Source organism: Rhinatrema bivittatum, chromosome 4, assembly GCF_901001135.1.
Source record: "Rhinatrema bivittatum chromosome 4, aRhiBiv1.1, whole genome shotgun sequence".
Lineage (NCBI taxonomy): Eukaryota > Metazoa > Chordata > Amphibia > Gymnophiona > Rhinatrematidae > Rhinatrema > Rhinatrema bivittatum.
In genome coordinates this window covers 75,315,859-75,335,423 of record NC_042618.1, presented here as the reverse complement: position 1 = coordinate 75,335,423, position 19,565 = coordinate 75,315,859, and the positions used below count along the sequence as shown (strand labels likewise).

The following is a 19,565-nucleotide window of genomic DNA, read 5'->3' as shown; positions in this document are numbered from 1 at the left end:
TTAGCATATATACCAAGCGGATTCTCCTCCGACCAGCGTGGGACTCTGGACTGATCCGTGGTATTCAAGGAACAAAAATTAGCAGGTAAGAAACAATTTTCCTTTCCTGTTCATACCTGGATCAGTCCAGACTTCTGGCATGTACCCAAGCTTCCCTAATTAGGGAGGGACTGCGAGAGTCCCGCTCAAAGAACACTATCATCAAAACCCATGGTCTCTGGAGCATGGACATCCAAACGATAATGTCTAGCAAAAGTGTGCAACAACTTCCAAGTGGCAGCTTGACAAATCTCCTGCGGTGACACCTGTTGGCACTCAGCCCAAGAAGCCGCCTGCGACCGAACAGAGTGAGCCTTCAATCCCACCGGGACAGGATGCCCCTTACAGATGTAAGTTGAGCCTAGAGCCTCCTTCAACCACCATGCTATCATGAACTTTGAGGCTTTCTGCCTCTTCTTAGCCCCACACCGTAGCACAAAGAGATGGTCAGACACCCAGAAGCTCTTGGTGACCTTAAGGTAATGTAACAACTCATTTAACATCCAAACACTGCAGCTCCCTGGCATGCGGTGTCAACGTGTCCAAATTTGGGAAAGTTGGAAGCTCTACTATCTGACTCAAATGGAATGCCTATACAACCTTTGGGAGAAAAGATGGCACCGTACGCAATGAGATCCCGGAATCCAAGATCTTCAAAAAGGGCTCTCTACACGACAATGCTCAAGTTCAGAAATTCTTCTGGCCAAATAAATTGCCACTAGAAAAACTACCTTCAGAGTGAGATCCTTTATAGTTGCCTTCCTTAAAGGCTCAAAAGGTGCCACACATATCCCTCTTAGGACCAAGTTAAGATTCCAAGAATGACATATTTTCCGCACTGGAGGTCACAGATGTTTTACCCCCCCCCCCCCCCGAAGAAAATGCACCATATCCGGATGAGTGGCCAAGGACATTTCATGCACCTTGCCACGAAGACAGCCCAAGGCCGCCACCTGCACCTTAAGAGAGTTAAAGGCCAAGCCTTTCACCAACTTGAGTAGGTCTTAATCCCTGATCCGTACACCAGGCCTTGAAGACTCTCCAGATCCACACAAAAGACAAGGAAGTGGAACGCCATCTAGCCTGCAACAAGTTGGAAATGACATCCTCTGAATATCCTTTCCCCTCAAATGCTTCCTCTGAAAAACCAAGCCGCAAGTCAAAAGCAATCTGCCTGATCCAAAAATATTGGGCCCTGCCAAAGAAGCCTCTGTAGATGAGTGAGCCACAACAGTCTGTTTACCGCCAAATTGATCAGGTCCGCAAACTATGGCCGCCATGGCCACTCCAGCGCCACCAGGATCATTTCTCTTGGATGATTTTCTATCCGCCGTATCAACTTGCCCACCAGCTGTCATGGGGGGGAACACATAAAGAAGAATTCCTAGGGGCCAAGACAGAACCAGGACATTGACTCCTTCTGCCCCGTGCTCTCTTCTGCGACTGAAGAAGCGAGGCGCCTTTGGCATCCATTGAGATGCCATCAAGTCCAGGCGGGGAATGCCCCACCTGCAACATAGAAGAGCCGTTGCCTCCTCCGACAGCTCTCACTCCCCGGGGTCCAGCCTTCGGTGACTAAGAAAATCTGCTTGAACATTGTCCACACAAGCTATGTGAGATGTCGCTAGCAATGCCAGATGCTGTTCCGCCCAAAAAAACAACTCCTAGGCTTCCTGGGCCTCCGCCCAACTCTTGATATAAGCTTCGGTGGTCGCTGTGTACTGCAAGATGTGCACTGGGCGGTCGCGTAATAGACACAGAAAGGCAAGCAACACGAAACGCACCGTCCTCATATCCAATTGATTGATAGCCAGGATGCCTCGTCCTTAGACCATTGCCCCTGGCTGACTGACTCTGGCACATCACACCCCATCCGGTGAGACTGGCATCTGTGGTAACTACCACCCAGTCCAGAACATCCAAGTCCCCTCCACGACTCAGATGGGCCTGACCAAGCCACCATGAAAGTCTTGACCTAGCAGTCTCCTCGAAAGACAACAGAAGATGAAACTATTCAGACCAAGGATCCTAAAGGGGAAAGAAGAGACTTTTGCAGAGGTCGCATGTGTGCAAAAGCCCAAGGAACTAGCTCCAAAGGCAATGCCATAGGACCTAGAACCTGAAGGTTGTCCCAGACCCTGGGTACCTGGGAGTCTGAACTGATCTGGGTATGAACAGAAAACTATGTTAATCAAAGCATTAGCTATTACTCCCCAATTCAGAGAGGTGTGTACACTTAACTGAGGTCAGTTTCTGGGGCTAGTAGTAGTCCATGGGGCTGAACCTGGTGTTTGTGGCGCCGGAGTCCTGGTCAGCATTTATACATACAACTTAGGAGCAGGAATTTTATGCTCTTGAGTCATGTTTTTTGGGCATTATCTTTAGGAACACAATTTATGTTTTCGGCACGAGGTTTTCACAATGTGTGCAAACCTTGGCTATGCTTCTGAATCATGGTTTGTAACCCTAATAAAGTGTGTGCATTTTGAGTCCTCAAGGGCCACCAACTGGTCTGGTTTTAGGATAACCCTAATGAATATGACCAAAATAGATTTGCAAACAACTGACACAGTGTGCAGGCATATCTCTCATATGCATATTCATTAGGGATTTCTTGAAAACCTGAAAGATTTTGCAGTTTTCAAGGACTGGAGTTACCCACCCTTTCCCTAAATCATGTTTTGTATACATCACTGATGTTTTTGATATGCATATACCATGGTTTGTGCATCTTTACAGAGAAGGTGGTGGATACATGGAATGGCCTCCCAGTAGAAGTGGTGGAGATAAAAACAGTATCTGAATTCAAGAAAACATGGGATAAATACAGGGGGATCTCTAAGGAAGTGCTGAAACTATAATGCTAAATTAATTGGACTGATGGACAGACTGGATGGGCCATACGGTCTTTTTCTGCTGTCATGGGTATATGTTGGCATCTTAAATGTGATTTGTGCGTGCTATTCATTTTCTGCACACTTTAACTCCTGCTGCATTTGCAAATTATTAGCTTACTCTATTGAGAGTTTCTTTTTTTTTTTTTTTTTTAGCAAGTACATTAAGAAAATGTGCGCCAAAATACAGCATCCATTTTTTTCACTCCTATCATTCCACGGGGAATCACTGCAGTGTGAAGGTAGTGTCATTCTTTTCACAACAACCAGCAATTTCTCCTAGTACTGACCCATATGGAGAACCTCTAACACAATATTTACTTATTTCGATTTTCTACTTGCCAGAACAACTGGTTGCTCCCAGTAAGAAATAACAGAGGATAAAAAAAAAGCAATTGCCAAAATAGAAGAAATACAAAAATAACAAGTTACATATAAAACCTATTAAAAAACATAGAATACATAAAACCATTACCTGATGATGGTAGACCCACCAAGCACTAGTGATAACACGGGCATCCCACGCAGCACTATAGCACACTGCCATTGTGCCAGCCTCAGTCAGCGTACGCGGAGGCACTGGCTGGCCTGAAAGGGAAGCGTTTATTGAATGCTATCAACGTACATAGTGGTGTACAAGATAAGGTCCCTCACAACAGACTGCAGAGTCGCGCAATGAATGGTGGATGAAAGCTCTGGAGCTGAGACCATTAGGTGACACTGTCACTGTCACCTTAGCACCTAACTTTTATTAGGAAGCTACACAAAATCAAATTGCATTATTTTAATGGTAAGGGAATTACAAATGGAAATGCCCATTTAGAATAATCTTAAATTGTTCTTTTTCAAGACAGACACACCTCTAAGATGAATATTATCACCCAACCAGGCTGGGACCTCAAGCCTCAAAGAACTGATATTTTTAAGGGAACCAAATAATAAATCAGTCCTTGTATTCAACAGATTAAAAGTGATGCAAATGACTACACAAATACTTACCTATGAGTTCAAACTATTGGGGAATTACGTTGGACTGTCTACATGGACTTTTCCAGATTTTAAATATTCCATGAAAGGCTAGCATGCTATTTTCCCCTCTGTACTATGTCTTTAAAGACTGGAGCTGGACAGCCATGTGGAAGGGCCTCAGTTTGAACCCTAGGTCAGCTGGGGATGCTGCAGAAGCAGTGTTCATGGCTCCATGGGAGTTGTGGGCATTGCTCAAGAGTAACACCTGGTGGCTGGATTCAGGGTCCACAGATTACAAGGCTCCAGGGAAAGGGACTCTCACTGCAATGACCAGATTAGGTAAGTTGGGAGGAGATATAAAATAGGGGAAAATACCCCTGGGTGCCAGATCCCAGGCCCTGAACTAGAAAGTATAAAGGAGCAGGAGAAAACTGCCAGATCAAAAAAAAAAAATAAAAAGATGAAGAACACCAAGATAATTACCTGTAGAGTTCTTGATGACACAGCTGGTTGCTCCGTGAAGGTCGGCGTGCACATACACATCACCTGAGACATGCGAGAGTGATGCTTCTGTTAGAAAAACTACTACAGCTCATGGATCCCCAGCCATTATCTACACTTTCATGCACAGTCTCCTGCTCAGCTTCTCCTTCCACAAGTCCCATTATTTCAGTGCCTTGCAGAGGAAGATTACTCCACCTTCGTTTCAAGCTGATGGCAGAAAAAGACCATACGGCTTAACCAGTCTGTCCAGCTACACAAGTGCTCAGCTCTACAATCCCTACCACGCTCTCCGAGATCCCCTGTGCTTGTCTCATTCAAAAAAGTTGAGAGCAACCCCATGTCCTAAAGGCTACTCTGCACACTGCAGAGTAGCCTGGTATAATTTATTTTACAAAGAAGTTCTCTCTTCTGTAATTTGGGGGTTTCACTTTGGGTAACTCTGGAATTTGTTGCCAGAAGATGTGGTTAGTGCAGTTAGTATAGCTGTGTTTAAAAAAGGATTGGATAAGTTCTTGGAGGAGAAGTCCATTACCTGCTATTAAGATGACTTAGATAATAACCACCGCTATTACTAGCAACAGTAACATGGAATAGACTTAGTTTTTGGGTACTTGCCAGGTTCTTATGGCCTGGATTGGCCACTGTTGGAAACAGGATGCTGGGCTTGATGGACCCTTGGTCTGACCTAGTATGGCATGTTCTTACCAAGCTAACTCCCTCCTGAGTCTCTCAGGAAGCCACTGTGCTAGGAGGCTGCAGGTCTACAATGGAAGGGACAGAGAGGCTGGAGCGCAAGCCCCGAATACCAGAGAAAATAACCTCTGGTTACCCATTCCTTTCACCTTTTAAAGACTTACAGTACTGACTTTCAAAGGGAGTACTCCAAGCAGACATCTCTCTAAAGCTGCTAACTCACAAAAACTCATGCGATAGCCAGCGTTCAATCTTTCTGAAACATAAAATGAATCTGCGGCAAATGTGACAGAACGACAACACCTCTGACTGGTGCCACACTCCATTCAGCATTTACTCACCTGCCTTCAAATACCTCTTCACGATCATCTCATTCTGCTGTTGATCTCGTCCCGCTATGATGAGGTAATTTTCCGAGCTGATGAACCACAGAAACTTCTCAAACCTGCCCAAGCACAGCAAAGCAGAAGAGGGCAGAAAAACAGAGACATGAACATTGTAACGCTTGCTCGCTCACAGGCTTTCAGAAGCCACAGCTGCTGTCTTCATTCACCCCGGCCCTGCAACTAAAGCAGTCTGAATCTAAGCACACAAGACCACCCTGTGCAAAACGAACCGAGCGCAATATTCACGCACGCAACTGTCCATGAATACAAACTCATTGGACCCCAACATCGCCCGCACGCATAAAAAAAAAAGATTTACGAAACCACTGTCATGATGATGTCAATTCTTTTTGAATAAGATCCTCTGATGGCGGCTGTATTACTGTACGAGTCGATGTTACAAAGCCAAAGGAGTTTTTAATCGGGCGGTGGATCCCACTGTAAAGTTCAGACTGAGGGGCGATTTCCAAAACATTTACCCAGGTAAACTGGTCTGGCTGAAAGCTGCCCTGCTCTATCTAAAATTCAGATTAGCCGGGTTAAAAAGAGGCGTACCTAACAGGAACATTCATAAGTGGGAATTTGAAAAGCACATTCGCTATTTACACACACACACCTACACACATGAACGCAAAGGGCATGGAAACGTTTGGCATGAGTCCCTTATGCTAGTTCTTTTTCAAAGAGAAATTATTTTGATAGCTTCTCTGTGAAATTCGGCAAGAAGGAGAGCCAATAATACAGTGTGCCTGGACCTTGCGACTAAGCGGGTTCCAGAAAGCTGCCCCCAGTATGAAGACAAAAAAAAAAGAAAAAAACTGCAAGTTTCATGCAGAACTAAATGGAACCCGCTTTCTGGAATGTGCCACGACGTGGCTCCAGAAAAAATACTAGCATTCAGCTCTTCTTGGGCCCCATCGACGTCTCTAGAAAATCGGCTGTAGATGGGATGCAAAGCAAAAACGTTATTAGGTGGAATATGTGGATTCTACCCCCTCTCCTGCCACCCCTCCACAAAAAGAAAATTGGTTCTTACCTGCTAATTTTCGTTCCTGTAGGACCACAGATCAGTCCAGATTCCTGGGTTTTGTCTCCCTTCCAGCAGATGGAGACAGACCTATATAGCCCAGTGTGCACCTACAGTCCCCCTCAGTATTGACCTCTACCCAAGCCAAGATAGCAACAATGCCAATACCAACAACAACTTAATATTCCCCTGAACGAGCAGTAGGAACTGGAAACTTAGAGCATATAAACTTGCCCACATCGAAAAAACGTGTAGGACTAACAAAACCTATGCCAATCTTCAGAATAATTACAACAACAGATCGAGCGGACTCTCCAAACTCTTTCACCGCAACTGGGCGAGACTCTGGACTGATCTGAGGTACTGCAGGTATGAAAAATAACAGGTAAGAACCAATTTTCCTTTCCCTGTATGTATCCAGATCAGTCCAGACTCCTGGGATGTACCAAAGCTTCCCTAAACGGGGTGGGATCCCTGCTCCCCGAAACTTGCTTACAGTCCAGAGAATTCCACTTCCTGACTACCAACATTTTAACGGACTTATGGAAAGGAAAGGCCTTTGCTGGACCCCGTAAGCCATCCATGATCAGATCCACATCCTCCTAATCAGACTCCTCCTGCAGAACCTTTATCCCTAACTCTGCAAGGACACAGAGAATCAGAGTGTCTTTGGAAATACTGATGCCAACAGGCAGGGCTTTTCCTAAGGTAGAGTAAATTGGTGCAACCATCCTCAGTCCTATGGTTTGGAGGGCCCCCACTGTTTCAATTCTCTCTGCCCCTGCCCCCCGCAACCCATCATGTGTGATCCTCTCCCACTGACAAGAGGAAAGCAGCACTTCTTACCAATGTCTCTGTATCCTCCTTCGAATCCAATCTGAATTCTGAATTTGCGAGGCTGATGGGTCCTGAGAGACTGCAGGACCCAGCTTATTTATAGCCTTCCAATCCAAGCTGACAGAGGAGACAGCAGATATACCTAAGAAGCGCTGCTTTCTGCCTGCCTGCAGACGGGTTTAGGATTACACGAGTGAGGTGGTCTCACATCCCCCTAAGGTTGGCCACGCCAACAGGATCCGATATGGCAGCGCATGAGGAGAGAAAGGAGGCAGGCAGGAGGGAGGGTAGGAGAGCACAGCAGTGACTCATCACTGCTGTGCTCTCCCTTGAAGGCAAGGAAGTGGGAGAAAGAAGCAGTGAGGGAGGACATAGGCGGGGAAGGAGGAAACAGCAGTCAGCAGAAGGGCAGAGGGGGTGAGCAGGGGAATGGGAGGACACGGCAGTGAGGAGGGCAGGAGAGACGGGAGGAAGCAGCAATTTAGAGAAGGGCAAGTAGTGGCAGGAGAGGGGATGCGAGGACATGGCAATGAGGAGGACAGGCGGGTGAGGAAGAAGAAGGGCAGGTGTGAAGAAGGACACACAGCAGCAAGAAGAGGGTTTAGGTGCTCTGTCAAACAGAGATTCTGCCTTACAACAAAGCAAGGGCCCTGGTTAATGCTAAAGGGGCCTCACCAGTACACCTTGCGTGCTTTCTGGATAGTAGTAACTGTCTGAACTTCCTTCAGTGTTTGTTTTGTCTTCTTCTCTGCTGATTTAAATGCCTGTCAGGAAGAAAAAGTGTTCAGGTTAATAGACAGATAGGACGACATAACTGCAAATTTGATCCAAGATGGCACAGATGGGGGAGAATGTATCTCTACCGGTTAGCTGACTTGGGCCAGAAATATCCTTCCTTACTTCCTTTATTCCTTCAAATGGTGAAAGGGACAGATAAGCCAGTATTCTCCACAGTGTCTACCCCTTTAACTGGCCCAATGGCCAGTTTTGTGCTGCAGCCTGTGGTGCAGGCTCTAGCAGGGACTTTTCAGCCTGGCGCAGAGGAACCCGTTACCACATCCGGCATTGGAGACAATGCCGCTGGTGAATAAACGGTGCCTCTCTTCCATCGATGACAGCCTCCCCAGCTGTGAGGTAGGGACGGTGTCTGACCGGGGTGTGACAGCTACGTCGTTTGTGTGTGAGGGACCCGTAGGCCTGGGAATGACAGCTGAAAGCGTGAAGGGGGATTCTGCCTTTATCTCCCAGACCTGGAGCTATTCCAGCAGCAGTTGAGAAGATACTGGACACCTCATTAGGTGAGCAGGCATCTGGATCACTGCCTGAGAGCACTGCTCTAATTGTTTGGCAGCTTCTTCTATGAAAACTGTGGGCAAGACATTTCCTCCAAAAGAAATAACTACACAAACATTAGGGTTTGCTGTAACTTGAGTAGAAAACCTACTGGTGGGGGGGCCTTAAAGTTTCAGGAGCAGATAGTCAACATTTGGAGAAACAAGAGGCAAAGTTCAAAATTACAGAACATAAAGTAGATCCTGTCAGGAAAAGATTTTCAGAGATTCAAGACTCGAGTGTTGTGTTGTGGAAAGATCATCTCTCTCTCTCTCTCCTGCGCAATATGCAAACTGGACTTACAAATAAACTTTCCTAAACTGAACTCTTGTTTCTGCTGAAAACCTTGTTCGGAAATGTTTGCTTCAGGCCTTGAAATCTCCTGGAGCTTCCCCTCCACCACTGACTAAGGCTTTTGATATCCCCAAGTTCAAAGGGTCTCAGCCTTTAAACCTGGTGAGGAAGTCGAATATTCAGAAGGTTTCTTTATCTGAAATTAAGTCAAGAATCTGTGTCTAATCAGTCTGAAAACTTTCTAATTAGTTCACCTTTAAAAGCGACTTTAATTGTAAATGTTGTACCTTCTGTCGACAAGGATTTTGACTTCTAAACTTTTCTGCAACAAAAGGACACAAGTTTTTTTTGTCTGTGAAAACTGGTGCAGTCCCTGACATGTCGGGGCTTCACAGGCTCATAGGAAGTTGCTTTTTTTAAATTTACAATCTAAAATTTGCAACCAGTTTCTCGCTACATTTTCCGATCACATGTGAACTTGCTTATAAAGATGTTGTCTATGTATTTTAGGAATTGGAGCAATTGGTAAATTTTGTGAAACTACTCTCTGGTTCAGCTGCTCGGGGCAGTCCATCCGACTCTCTGCATTACTAGAACAGGAACTTGGCTTTAAACGGGGAGGGTACTTTTCAGGTGGTCCGCGGAAGGCTCACGTCTGCGCGCGCCATGTGCACGCAGACTCTAGCCCAAATTTTCATAGCAGATGTCTATGCGCATGTCTGTTTTGGAAATCAGCGGGACGTCTGTGCAGACGTTGCCACCTGCTGGTCGGCGGGTGGAAACGTGCACTTGGAGATTTGCATGCAGACTTTGAAAAATCTAAAGGATGTGCATAAATCCTAGCCCCACTCCAACTCTATGCTCCCCATTGCGAACGCCCCTTTGCTGTGCACATAAAAGTATAAATATAATTGCTTCTATGCGCACAACTCCCCAGCCATTTTGAAAAGCCCATTTCCGTGCCTGGAATCGCATTTTGAGTGTGTAAATGCTTGTGAAAATTCAGTCTAACATGCAGAGCTCTCCCAACTATTTATTTTAATTCGTAGTTTACACGGGATACCTCCTTTCGCTGTTCTTGAGTAAAGTGAAAGATTATATTGGTTCTTTTTTGATCCCTTTTCTTATTGTTGTGGTTTTACTTGCAGACAGAGAGATCATATTGATTTTTGTTTCTATGGGATATTTAATTTATGAAAATAAACTTTATCTGTCTCTGAGAGGTTATTTCCTGTTCATGTTTGCAAATTTAATAAATATAATTTAAAAAAATATGGGATACATTTGGCCTCACCAAAGAGTGATCAGGCAAATTTTGCTGTTTCTCTTATGTGGATTTCCATGATTTTGCCCCTATCTTGCAGAGATAATTGGCTTTTGGTGCCTAGAACATTTGCTAATGTTTATAATAGTGCATGGAATTACTCTACAAATTCTCTTGCGCTCTGTGATAACATAAAACATAAATATGTCATACTGGGTCAGACCAAGGGTCCATCAAGCCCAGTATCCTGTTTCCAAGTCAAAAGTACCTGGCAAGTACCCAAACATTAGATAGATCACAAGCTACTATTGCTTATTAATTACCGTCATAGCAGTTTATGGATTTATCCTCTAGGAACTTATCTAAACCCTTTTTAAACCCAGTTATACTAACTTCTGTAACCACATCCTCTGGCAATGAATTGCAGAGTTTAACTATGTGCTGAATGAAAAGAAAATTATTCCTTACCTGCTAATTTTTGTTCCTGTAGTACTGCGGATCAGTCCAGACAGTGGGTTGTGTCTCCCTTCCAGCATATGGAGTCAGAGAAAAGCTTGAAGGGTGCTCTCTTATTGCCTGGAGTGCCCTCTGCGTCCCTTCAGTATTGAGTATATCAAAGCAAGAAACCATGGAATGGATCAAGTAAACCAACCTCAAAGTGTAACTATGTACAAGAATGTTTTGATTAGAAATTGTAGTGAGAACAAACTTGCAAAAGGAACCATTGGCAATACACGAATAGTCCTCATACTGTTAATCATTCGAGTTGATATTCAAAAGTGCTGTGTAGACGATCCCAAAACCCATATCTACCCTTAGGGTGGGCGTCTGGACTGATCCACGGTACTATAGGAACGAAAATTAGCAGGTAAGGAATAATTTTCTTTTCCCTGTACGTACCCGGATCAGTCCAGACAGTGGGATGTACCAAAGCTTCCCTACATAGGGTGGGCCCCGGATAGCCCTGCTCGAATGACCTGAGCGCCAAAGGAGCCAAAACCTGGTGATTGGAGATTTAAGCGATAGTGATGTGCAAAGGTGTGCAACGATTTCCAGGTAGCTGCTCTGCACATGTCCTGCGGCGAGACTGCATGGCTTTCTGCCCAGGAAGCTGCTTGAGCATGCAGCAAATGAGCCTTGATGCCCTCTGGAGGTGGCCGACCAGCACCAACGTATGCTGAAGAAATTGCTTCCTTTAACTAGTGAGCAATTGTGGTTTTAGAAGCCTTGTTCCCCTTTTGGGTCTGCTCCACAGCACAAAGAGATAGTCCGATAGGCGGAATTCATTCGTAACCTCCAGATATCGAATTAGGACACGCTTGACATCGAGCCATCTAAGTTCTCTGGGATCCTCATCAGGGAAAGATGGTAGTTCCACCGATTGATTCAAATGAAAGGCTGAGACCACCTTTGGCAGGAAATATGGAACTGTGCTGAAGGATACTCCCAAATCTGTGAAACGGAGGGAATGCTCCCTGCACGACAAAGCTTGAAGCTCCGAGATCTGGCGGGCAGAACAGATGGACACCAGGAAAACTGTCTTCAGAGTGAGGTCTTTGAGGGTAGCTCTTCTCAGAGGCTCGAAAGGAGGACCACCTAGAATCCGAACTCCTTTAGAAACTGGACTATATCAGGATGTGACGAAAGAGGAGCTCCATCCAGGTGACCGACGAGGGAACCAAGGGCTGCCACCTGAACCTTCAGGGAATTGTATGCCAACCCCTTCTCCAGGCTTCGCTGTAAGAAGGATAGTATCTGGACTACTGAAACGCGACATGGAGATACACCTCAAAGACTATCCACACCTGTACATTGAAGTGGAAGTCTTCCTAGTCTTCCTAGCCTTCAGGAGGGTCGAAATAACATCCTCCAGGAAGTCCCGTCTCCTCAACCTGCGCCTCTCAAAAGCCAGGCCACAAGACAGAAGCGATCTGCCTGGTCGAAAAATACAGGACCCTGACACAGAAGGTTGGGAAGATGTCCCAGGCACAGAGGTCTGTCCACCGCGAGGTTGACTAGGTCTGCAAACCACGGTCTTCGTGGCCATTCCGGCCTTGGTGAATCTCTATTCTTCGAAGCACCTTTCCCACCAGCTGCCATGGCGGGAAAACGTAAAGTAGGAGGTATCGCAGTCATGGGAGGACTAGGGCATCCACTCCTTCCGCGCCGTGCTCCCTTCTGCGACTGAAGAAGCATGGAGCCTTTGCGTTCTTTTGAGTAGCCATCAGATTCAGATGGGGAGTCCCCCACTGGGCGAAGAGGAGAGCCACTGCTTTCTTGGAGAGTTCCCACTCTCCGGGATCTATGTGTTGATGTCTTAAGAAATCCGCTTGGACACTGTCCTCTCCTGCTATGTGGGACGCCGCCAGGCAGGAGAGGTGGAGTGCCACCCACGCCATTAACTTGTCTGTCTCCTGAGAGACATGGCAGTTCTTTGTTCCTCCTTGACGGTTGATGTACGCTACCATAGTAGAGTTGACGGAGAGTATCCTTACGGCATGGCAATGAACTAGGGGGAAGAAATGCTTCAAAGCAAGATGAACTGCTCTGGTTTCGAGATGATTAATCGGCCACGTCGCTTGCACTGACGTCTATCGTCCCTGTGCCGATTGCGTTTGACATACAGCTCCCCATGCAGAGAGGCTGGCATCCGTGGTGATGATCACCCACTGTGGGATCTCCAAGTCCACTCCCTGCAGCAAGTGATCCAGACTGAGCCACCACTCAGGCTGTCCTTGGCAACTTCTGGCAGCGGAAGGAGTGCTTGGAACTCCTAAGACACTGGCTTCCAGCGGGAGAGTAACGCCCTCTGCAAAGGACGCATATGCGCAAAGGCCCAAGGAACCAAATCTATAGTTGAAGCCATCGAGCCCAAGACCTGGAGTTAGTCCCATGCTGTGGGGAGTGAGAGGCAATGGAAGCGCTGTACCTGGGAGATAAGCGACCGAGCACGGTCCTGACGCAGGAAGACTTTGCCCATTCCTTCGACGATCCCCTCTATTAAACACTTTCTCCCCTCCCCTCCCCCCCCTACCCGCCTCTTCCCCTCTCACCTCCCCTTTCATCGCCCTCGTTCCTCATGCAACCTTATCAAGTCTTTACCTGAAACCACCTAACATACCCCGAGCTCCTTCCCAGACCCATTTCATACATTATCCCTCCCCTGCTCAGATTGCTATTTGTTCCACATAATAGCTAATGAATATCATATATTATATCTTCGTATAGATTATCTCCTGTATATAATTTTCCCATTTAATATGTTAAATAAGGTTCTACTCTTTGAATGTTAAAGATAGTTATAAGATATTTGTATGTATTACGTTGTTATCCTGTAAACCGGAGTGAAGGCAAAACGCTATACTTCGGTATATAAAAAACCCCAAATAAAAATAAATAAAAATAAATTGGTATCGAACCTTGCTCCTAAGAAGTCTAGCGTCTGAGAGGGAGTAAGGCTGCTCTTGGCAAAATTGACAACCCATCCGAGAGAGTGGAGAAGCTGCAAGACTCTGTCGACCACCCACAGGCAAAGGTCCAGGGACTTCGCTCGAATGAGCCAGTCGTCCAGGTAGGGGTGGACTAGAATCCCCTCCCTCCGTAGGGTTGCTGCCACCACTACCACCATGACCTTGGTGAAGGTGCGGGGAGCGGTCACTAGGCTGAAGGGTAGGGCCTGAAATTGAAAATGTTGTCCGAGGATTTTGAAGAGAAGGAAGTGTTGATGTTCCTTGAGGATGGGGATGTGGAGATAAGCTTCCGTCAAGTCCAAGGAGGCTAGGAATTCTCTGCGGTGTACCGCCGCAATTACGGAGCATAACAACTCCATCCTGAAATGTGGGATCCTGAGGGCCCCATTGACCATCTTGAGATCCAGGATTGGACAGAAGGAGTCTTCTGTTTTGGAGATGACAAAGTAGATGGAATAATGGCCTAACCCTTGCTCCTTCGGGGACACCGGGAGGATGGCACCTAAGTCCATGAGCCGGTCGAGCATCTGACGTACTACATGTTGTTTCTTCACTGAGCTGCAGGAAGAGAAGAGAAACCTGTCCCTTATGGGTCGAGCAAATTCTAAAGGGTAGCCGTGCTGTAGAATATCCACAACCCATCGGTCTGAGGTAATTTTGACCCACTCCTCGTAGAAGAGGAAGAGACGTCCCCCTATCCTGGGGGGGGGGGGGTCGAAGAGCAGGCCGGCAGTTCTTCATTGGGAAGACTTGAAAGAGGCCCCCTGAGGGAGGCTGTTTCGAGCTGGTCTTCGACCACAAAAGGAATGAGACCAGGACTGCGACTGTGAGGAAGGAGGTCTTTGAAAGGCCAGTCTTGACTGTCGAAAATGCCACTGACCCCGGAATCGGCTTCTAGGAGAATTGAACATCCTGGAGGTCCGAGGACAATCCTCTGGCAGCTTATGCACCTTGTTCTCTCCCAGGGATTTGATGAGTTGTTCAAGATCCTCACCAAACAGTAATTTGCCTTTGAAGGGGAGAGATCCCAGCTGAGTCTTAGACGAAGAATCAGCCAACCAATTACGGAGCCAGAGGAGACACCTGGCAGAGACTGCTGATACCATTGACCTGGTCAGGACGCGGAGTAAGTCATATAGTGCATCTGCTCCATAAGCTTTTACCACCTCTAGGCGTTCCGCCTGTTGCGCTTCCTCTTGTGGCAGGTTTTGAGCACTGAGCAGCTGTTGGACCCATCTGAGACCTGCGCACTGCATTAAAGAGCTGCACACTGTGACTCTTACCTCCAAGGCTGATACCTCAAAAATCCTTTTGAGATAGACTTCGAGCTTCCGATCCTGGAGGTCTCGGAGGGCAGCTCCACCCGTGACTGGGATGGTAGTCCCTTTTGTGACCACCGTTACTGACGCGTCTACCTTGGGGACTTTGAGGAGTTCTAGGAATTCCTCCAGGAAAGGATAGAGCTTGTCCATAGCCCTTAGTACTCTCAGACTAGACTCTGGAGAATCCCATTATCTGGATAGCAATTGAAGGAGCATAGGATGAAACAGAAATGTTTTTGCTGGTGGACGCATTCCAGCAAGGATGGGGTCCCCTTTCATGGCCCCCGAACTGGTGCCAGGTGGATCCTGTGGAGCCTCAATATCCAACTCTGCTAGGACATGGGGGACGAAAGGATCAAGTTCATCCCTCTGAAACAGGCATAAGACCCTAGGGTCATCCCCTTCCATGTGCATGTAAGAAGTCAGATCATCCTCGTCCAGGTCCAGCCCCAGAGCACCCTGGGGAGAAGGATCCAGATGGGGGACCACCCTGACTCGAGAGGATCCCTGAGGAGATGCAATGGACCCCTGAGGAACTGCCACGGATTGCAGAGGATCTGTCAATCTAATCACCTTAGGAAGAGGGGAGGCCTGAATATGCATCCTGGCGCTGTTCCAAACTGGCCAAATAAGCATTGTGCAAAAGAAGCACAAAATCTGCTGAAAAAGGGCTGGGGGTGGAGGTCCCGATGGAGGAATGGCAGGAAGGTCCCCTGGCATTGCCCCCTGGCCCGGGGAGTTAACCGGAGTTAAAACCAGTGGGGAAGGAGAAAAACCGCCGTCTGAATCCTCATTTGGCTGCCTAGGAGCGCCTGGCTCTGAAAACAAAATGGCCACCATTCCCGCGCTAGACGGGATCGGGACCGGCCCCCCAGTGAGCAGTCACATCTGGGAGCGCAAAGCCGAATGTCCAGCCGGCCTCGAGGGACCCTCCCCGCCGGGGAGGCACCTCGAACAAATGCCTTCACGGGAGAGCCGCGACCTGGGCTCTCCGCAGGCAGCACATCGCGCTGAGCGCAGCATGGGAGAAGGGAAAGTCTGGTAATAAATGAGAAACACCCCCAGAGCCTGGCAGGAGCAGGTAAGAGAACCTCCACTCAGAAAACAACGACTTGGCTTTTTACAAAAAGCAGAGGAATGTCGCCTCAATGCTAGCGCTGCCCCGAGGAAGGCGGCGTCTCAGGGCAGGGAGCCGTCGTGAGGGGGGAGAGGTTGGACCACCAACATTCACCCCTGAAAGTCAGAGAAACCTGAGAAGGAAAAAGTACAAAATCTTACCAAATCTAGTCTGAAAAATGCCAGGTAATACTGCTACCAGTTCTGCCTGCAAGTTTGGAAGTGACTGAGAAGCCAGAAACCCTTTTTTTTTTAAACTTGATCCATCCAGACAGTGAAAGAATTTAAGAAGGAATGAGAGAGAGAAATTTATACTTCTATCCTGCTATAGCTGAAATGGGGAACCGCATGTTCTGCAACCTTCATCTGCTGGAGTCAGAGAAATACTGAAGGGACGCAGAGAGCGCTCCAGGCTATAAGAGAGCACCCTTCAAGCTTTTCTCTGACTCCATCTGCTGGAAGGGAGACACAACCCACTGTCTGGACGGATCCGGGTACGTACAGGGAAAAATAATTTTCTTTGATTTGTTTTAAATGAGCTATTTGCTAACTTCATGGAGTGCCCCCTGGTCCTTCTACTATCTGAGAGAATGAATAACCAATTTATATTAATGTGTTCAAGTCCTTTCATGATCGGCACTGGCAAATTCTACAACAATGTGATGCATTTGTTGGTAAATTCCACAGAATCCTGGGGACTTACTCAGAATGTTAAGGAGCTTTTGGCTGCATTTTCTTAGTTCGTCTGCATGTTCCCCCCACTATTGCCAAAGCCACACAAATCAACACATTTGAAAATCTTGTGGGCTTCTCATGGAGTTTTGTGCCTTCTTCTACATACAAATTTCAAACCACCTTAATAAGCATTAATCAAAGGAAAACTACAGAGAAAATGGCAGAACACGAGAGCATGAAGTACCTAAAACCAATACCCTGAACGTGGGGACGAGGGCTGCTGCATCCTCCGGGAATTGCCTCCAGAAAATCAGACTTCAGATCTGTATGATAGCAGCTCCAGAACAATATATTGTAAGGAAGAGCTCAGCCTGAACGTTTTCAGGCAGGGAACGCTGGACAGGTTATGCAGAAAAGCAAAGAATGAATAGAAAAGCTCAGCAGAACTTGTCTTATAAGACTGGGAGGCTTTTTCTGGACTGAATGAGGAGGGAAATGAATCGAGGGCCTGCCCCTTACAGCAGTAGAGCAGTGTACAGGCAGCCAAAGAAAAGCTTTTACGATGTTTTCCCATGTCGGCACAGAGCCCTTCCTCTCACTTCTCTTTTAGTTTTCCAGAACAGTCCTACTTAGGTCTCCAATTCTATCAGGGGGAAAACAGTCACTCAGCAGTGGCCCCCAGGCGCCTAACCTCACAGGAGCCCCGCAGGGTCACCAACCCCAGCTCCTCAAACCTGCTACCAAGGGGGATGGTCCCTCCAGGACCTGCCTATCCCCTGGGAGGTTATGCTTTGTCCTGCTTGATCCCTTTTTTCTATAAAAATATATTCCTTTTTTTGTTTTTTTAGGAAGAGACTGCCTTAACCCCAAGATCAGGGCAAGACTGCAGGGTCTGCACCACCTCCATCTGCTGGAGACAGAGAAATACTGATGAGATGCAGGTGGCACACCAGGTTAAGAGGGGGTGCCCTTCAAGTTTTTCTCTGTCTCCATCTGCTGGAAGGGAAGCATAACCCACAGTCTGGACTGATCCGGGTACACACAGGGAATTCCAAATTATGCATATCAACTGAAAAGAAGGTTGTTAATAGAAACAAAAACACACTTTGATATGTCTATATGCCAATGCCAGAAGTCTAAGAAGATGGGAAAGTTAGAGTGTATAACAGGGAATGATGAGAGACATAATTGGCATCTCAAAGAACTGGTGGAAGGAGGATAACCAATGGGAAAGTGCTATATCAGGGTACAAATTATATCACAATGATAGGGAGGATCAACTTGGTGGAGGGGATGGCTCTTTATGTCCAGGAGGGCATAGAGTCCAACAGGTTAAAGATCATACAAGAGACTAAATGCTCAGTAGAATCTATATGGGTAGTAATCCCTTGTGTGTTGGGTAAGAGTATAGTGATAGGTGTATACTATCGTCCACCTGGCCAAAATGATCAGACAGATGCATGAAATGCTAAGAGAAATCAGGGAAGCTAACCAATTTGGCAGTGCAGTAATTATGGGAGATTTCAATTACCCAATATTGACTGGATAAATGTTACATCAGGGCATGCTAGACATATAAAATTCCTGGATGGAATAATCGACTGCTTCATGGAGCAATTGGTTCAGGAACCAATGAGAGAGGGTGCTATTTTAGATTCAATTCTTAGTGGAATGTAGGATTTGGTGAGAGAAGTAACGGTGGTGGGGCCACTTGGCAATAGTGATCATAACATGACCAAATTTGAACTAATGACTGGAAACTGATCCGGGTACGTACAGGAAACTAAATTTTCAAAAGGGAAACTCTGATAAAAAGAGGAAAGTAGTTAGAAAAAACTGAAAGGTGCAGCTGCAAAAATTAAAAGTGTACAACAGTTGTAGACATTGCTTAAAAATACAATCTTAGAAGCGCAGTCGAGCTGTATTCCATGCATTAAGATAGGTGGGAGGAAGGCAAAATGATTATCGGCATGGTTAAAAGGTGAGGTGAAAGAGGCCATTTTAGCCAAAAAAAACCCTTCAAAAATTGGAAGGATCCATCTGAAGAAAATAGGAAAAAGCATAAGCATTGTCAAGTTAAGTGTAAAACACTGATAAGGCAGCTAAGAGAGAATTTGAAATGAAGTTGGCCATAGAGGCAAAAACTCATAATAAAAACTTTAAAAAATATATCCGAAGCAAGAAACCTGTGAGGAAGTCGGTTGGACCGTTAGATGACCGAGGGGTTAAAGAGGCTCTTAGGGAAGATAAGGCCACTGCAGAAAGACTAAATGAATTATTTGCTTCTGTTTACACTAATGAGGATATTGGAGAGAGACCAGTTCCAGAAATGGTTTTCAAGGGTGATGAGTCAGATGAACTAAACTAAATCACTGTGATCCTGGAAGATGTAGTAGGCCAGATTGATAAACTAAAAAGAGTAGCAAATCACTTGGACCAGATGGTATGCACCCCAGGGTTCAGAAGGAACTAAAAAATAAAATTTCAGATCTATTAGTTAAAATTTGTAACCTATCATTAAAATCATCCATTGTACCTGAAGACTGGAGGGTGGCCAATGTTACCCCAATATTTAAAAAAGACTCCAGGGGCGATCCAGGAAACTATAGACCAGAGAGCCTGATTTCAGTGCCAGGAAAAATAGCGGAAACTATTTTAAAGATCAAAATCACAGAACATATAGAAAGACATGGTTTAATGGAACATATTCAGCATGGATTTTTCCAAGGGAAGTCTCGCCTCA

The 19,565-nt window shown here is 46.3% G+C and overlaps 1 protein-coding gene across 2 annotated transcripts in view; it reads right to left on the bottom strand.

The window, feature by feature from the left end:
- NEMF (nuclear export mediator factor) overlaps window positions 1-19,565 on the bottom strand; it is a 125,060-nt gene that overhangs the window by 62,587 nt on the left and 42,908 nt on the right. For both annotated transcript variants that reach the window (XM_029598370.1, XM_029598371.1), the window contains exons 16-19: window positions 8,025-8,113; window positions 5,441-5,544; window positions 4,386-4,448; window positions 3,409-3,521 (exon numbers count right to left, since the gene is read on the bottom strand). In XM_029598370.1, coding sequence (XP_029454230.1) covers window positions 3,409-3,521; window positions 4,386-4,448; window positions 5,441-5,544; window positions 8,025-8,113 — 369 coding nt within the window. The remainder of the gene's footprint in view (window positions 1-3,408; window positions 3,522-4,385; window positions 4,449-5,440; window positions 5,545-8,024; window positions 8,114-19,565) is intronic.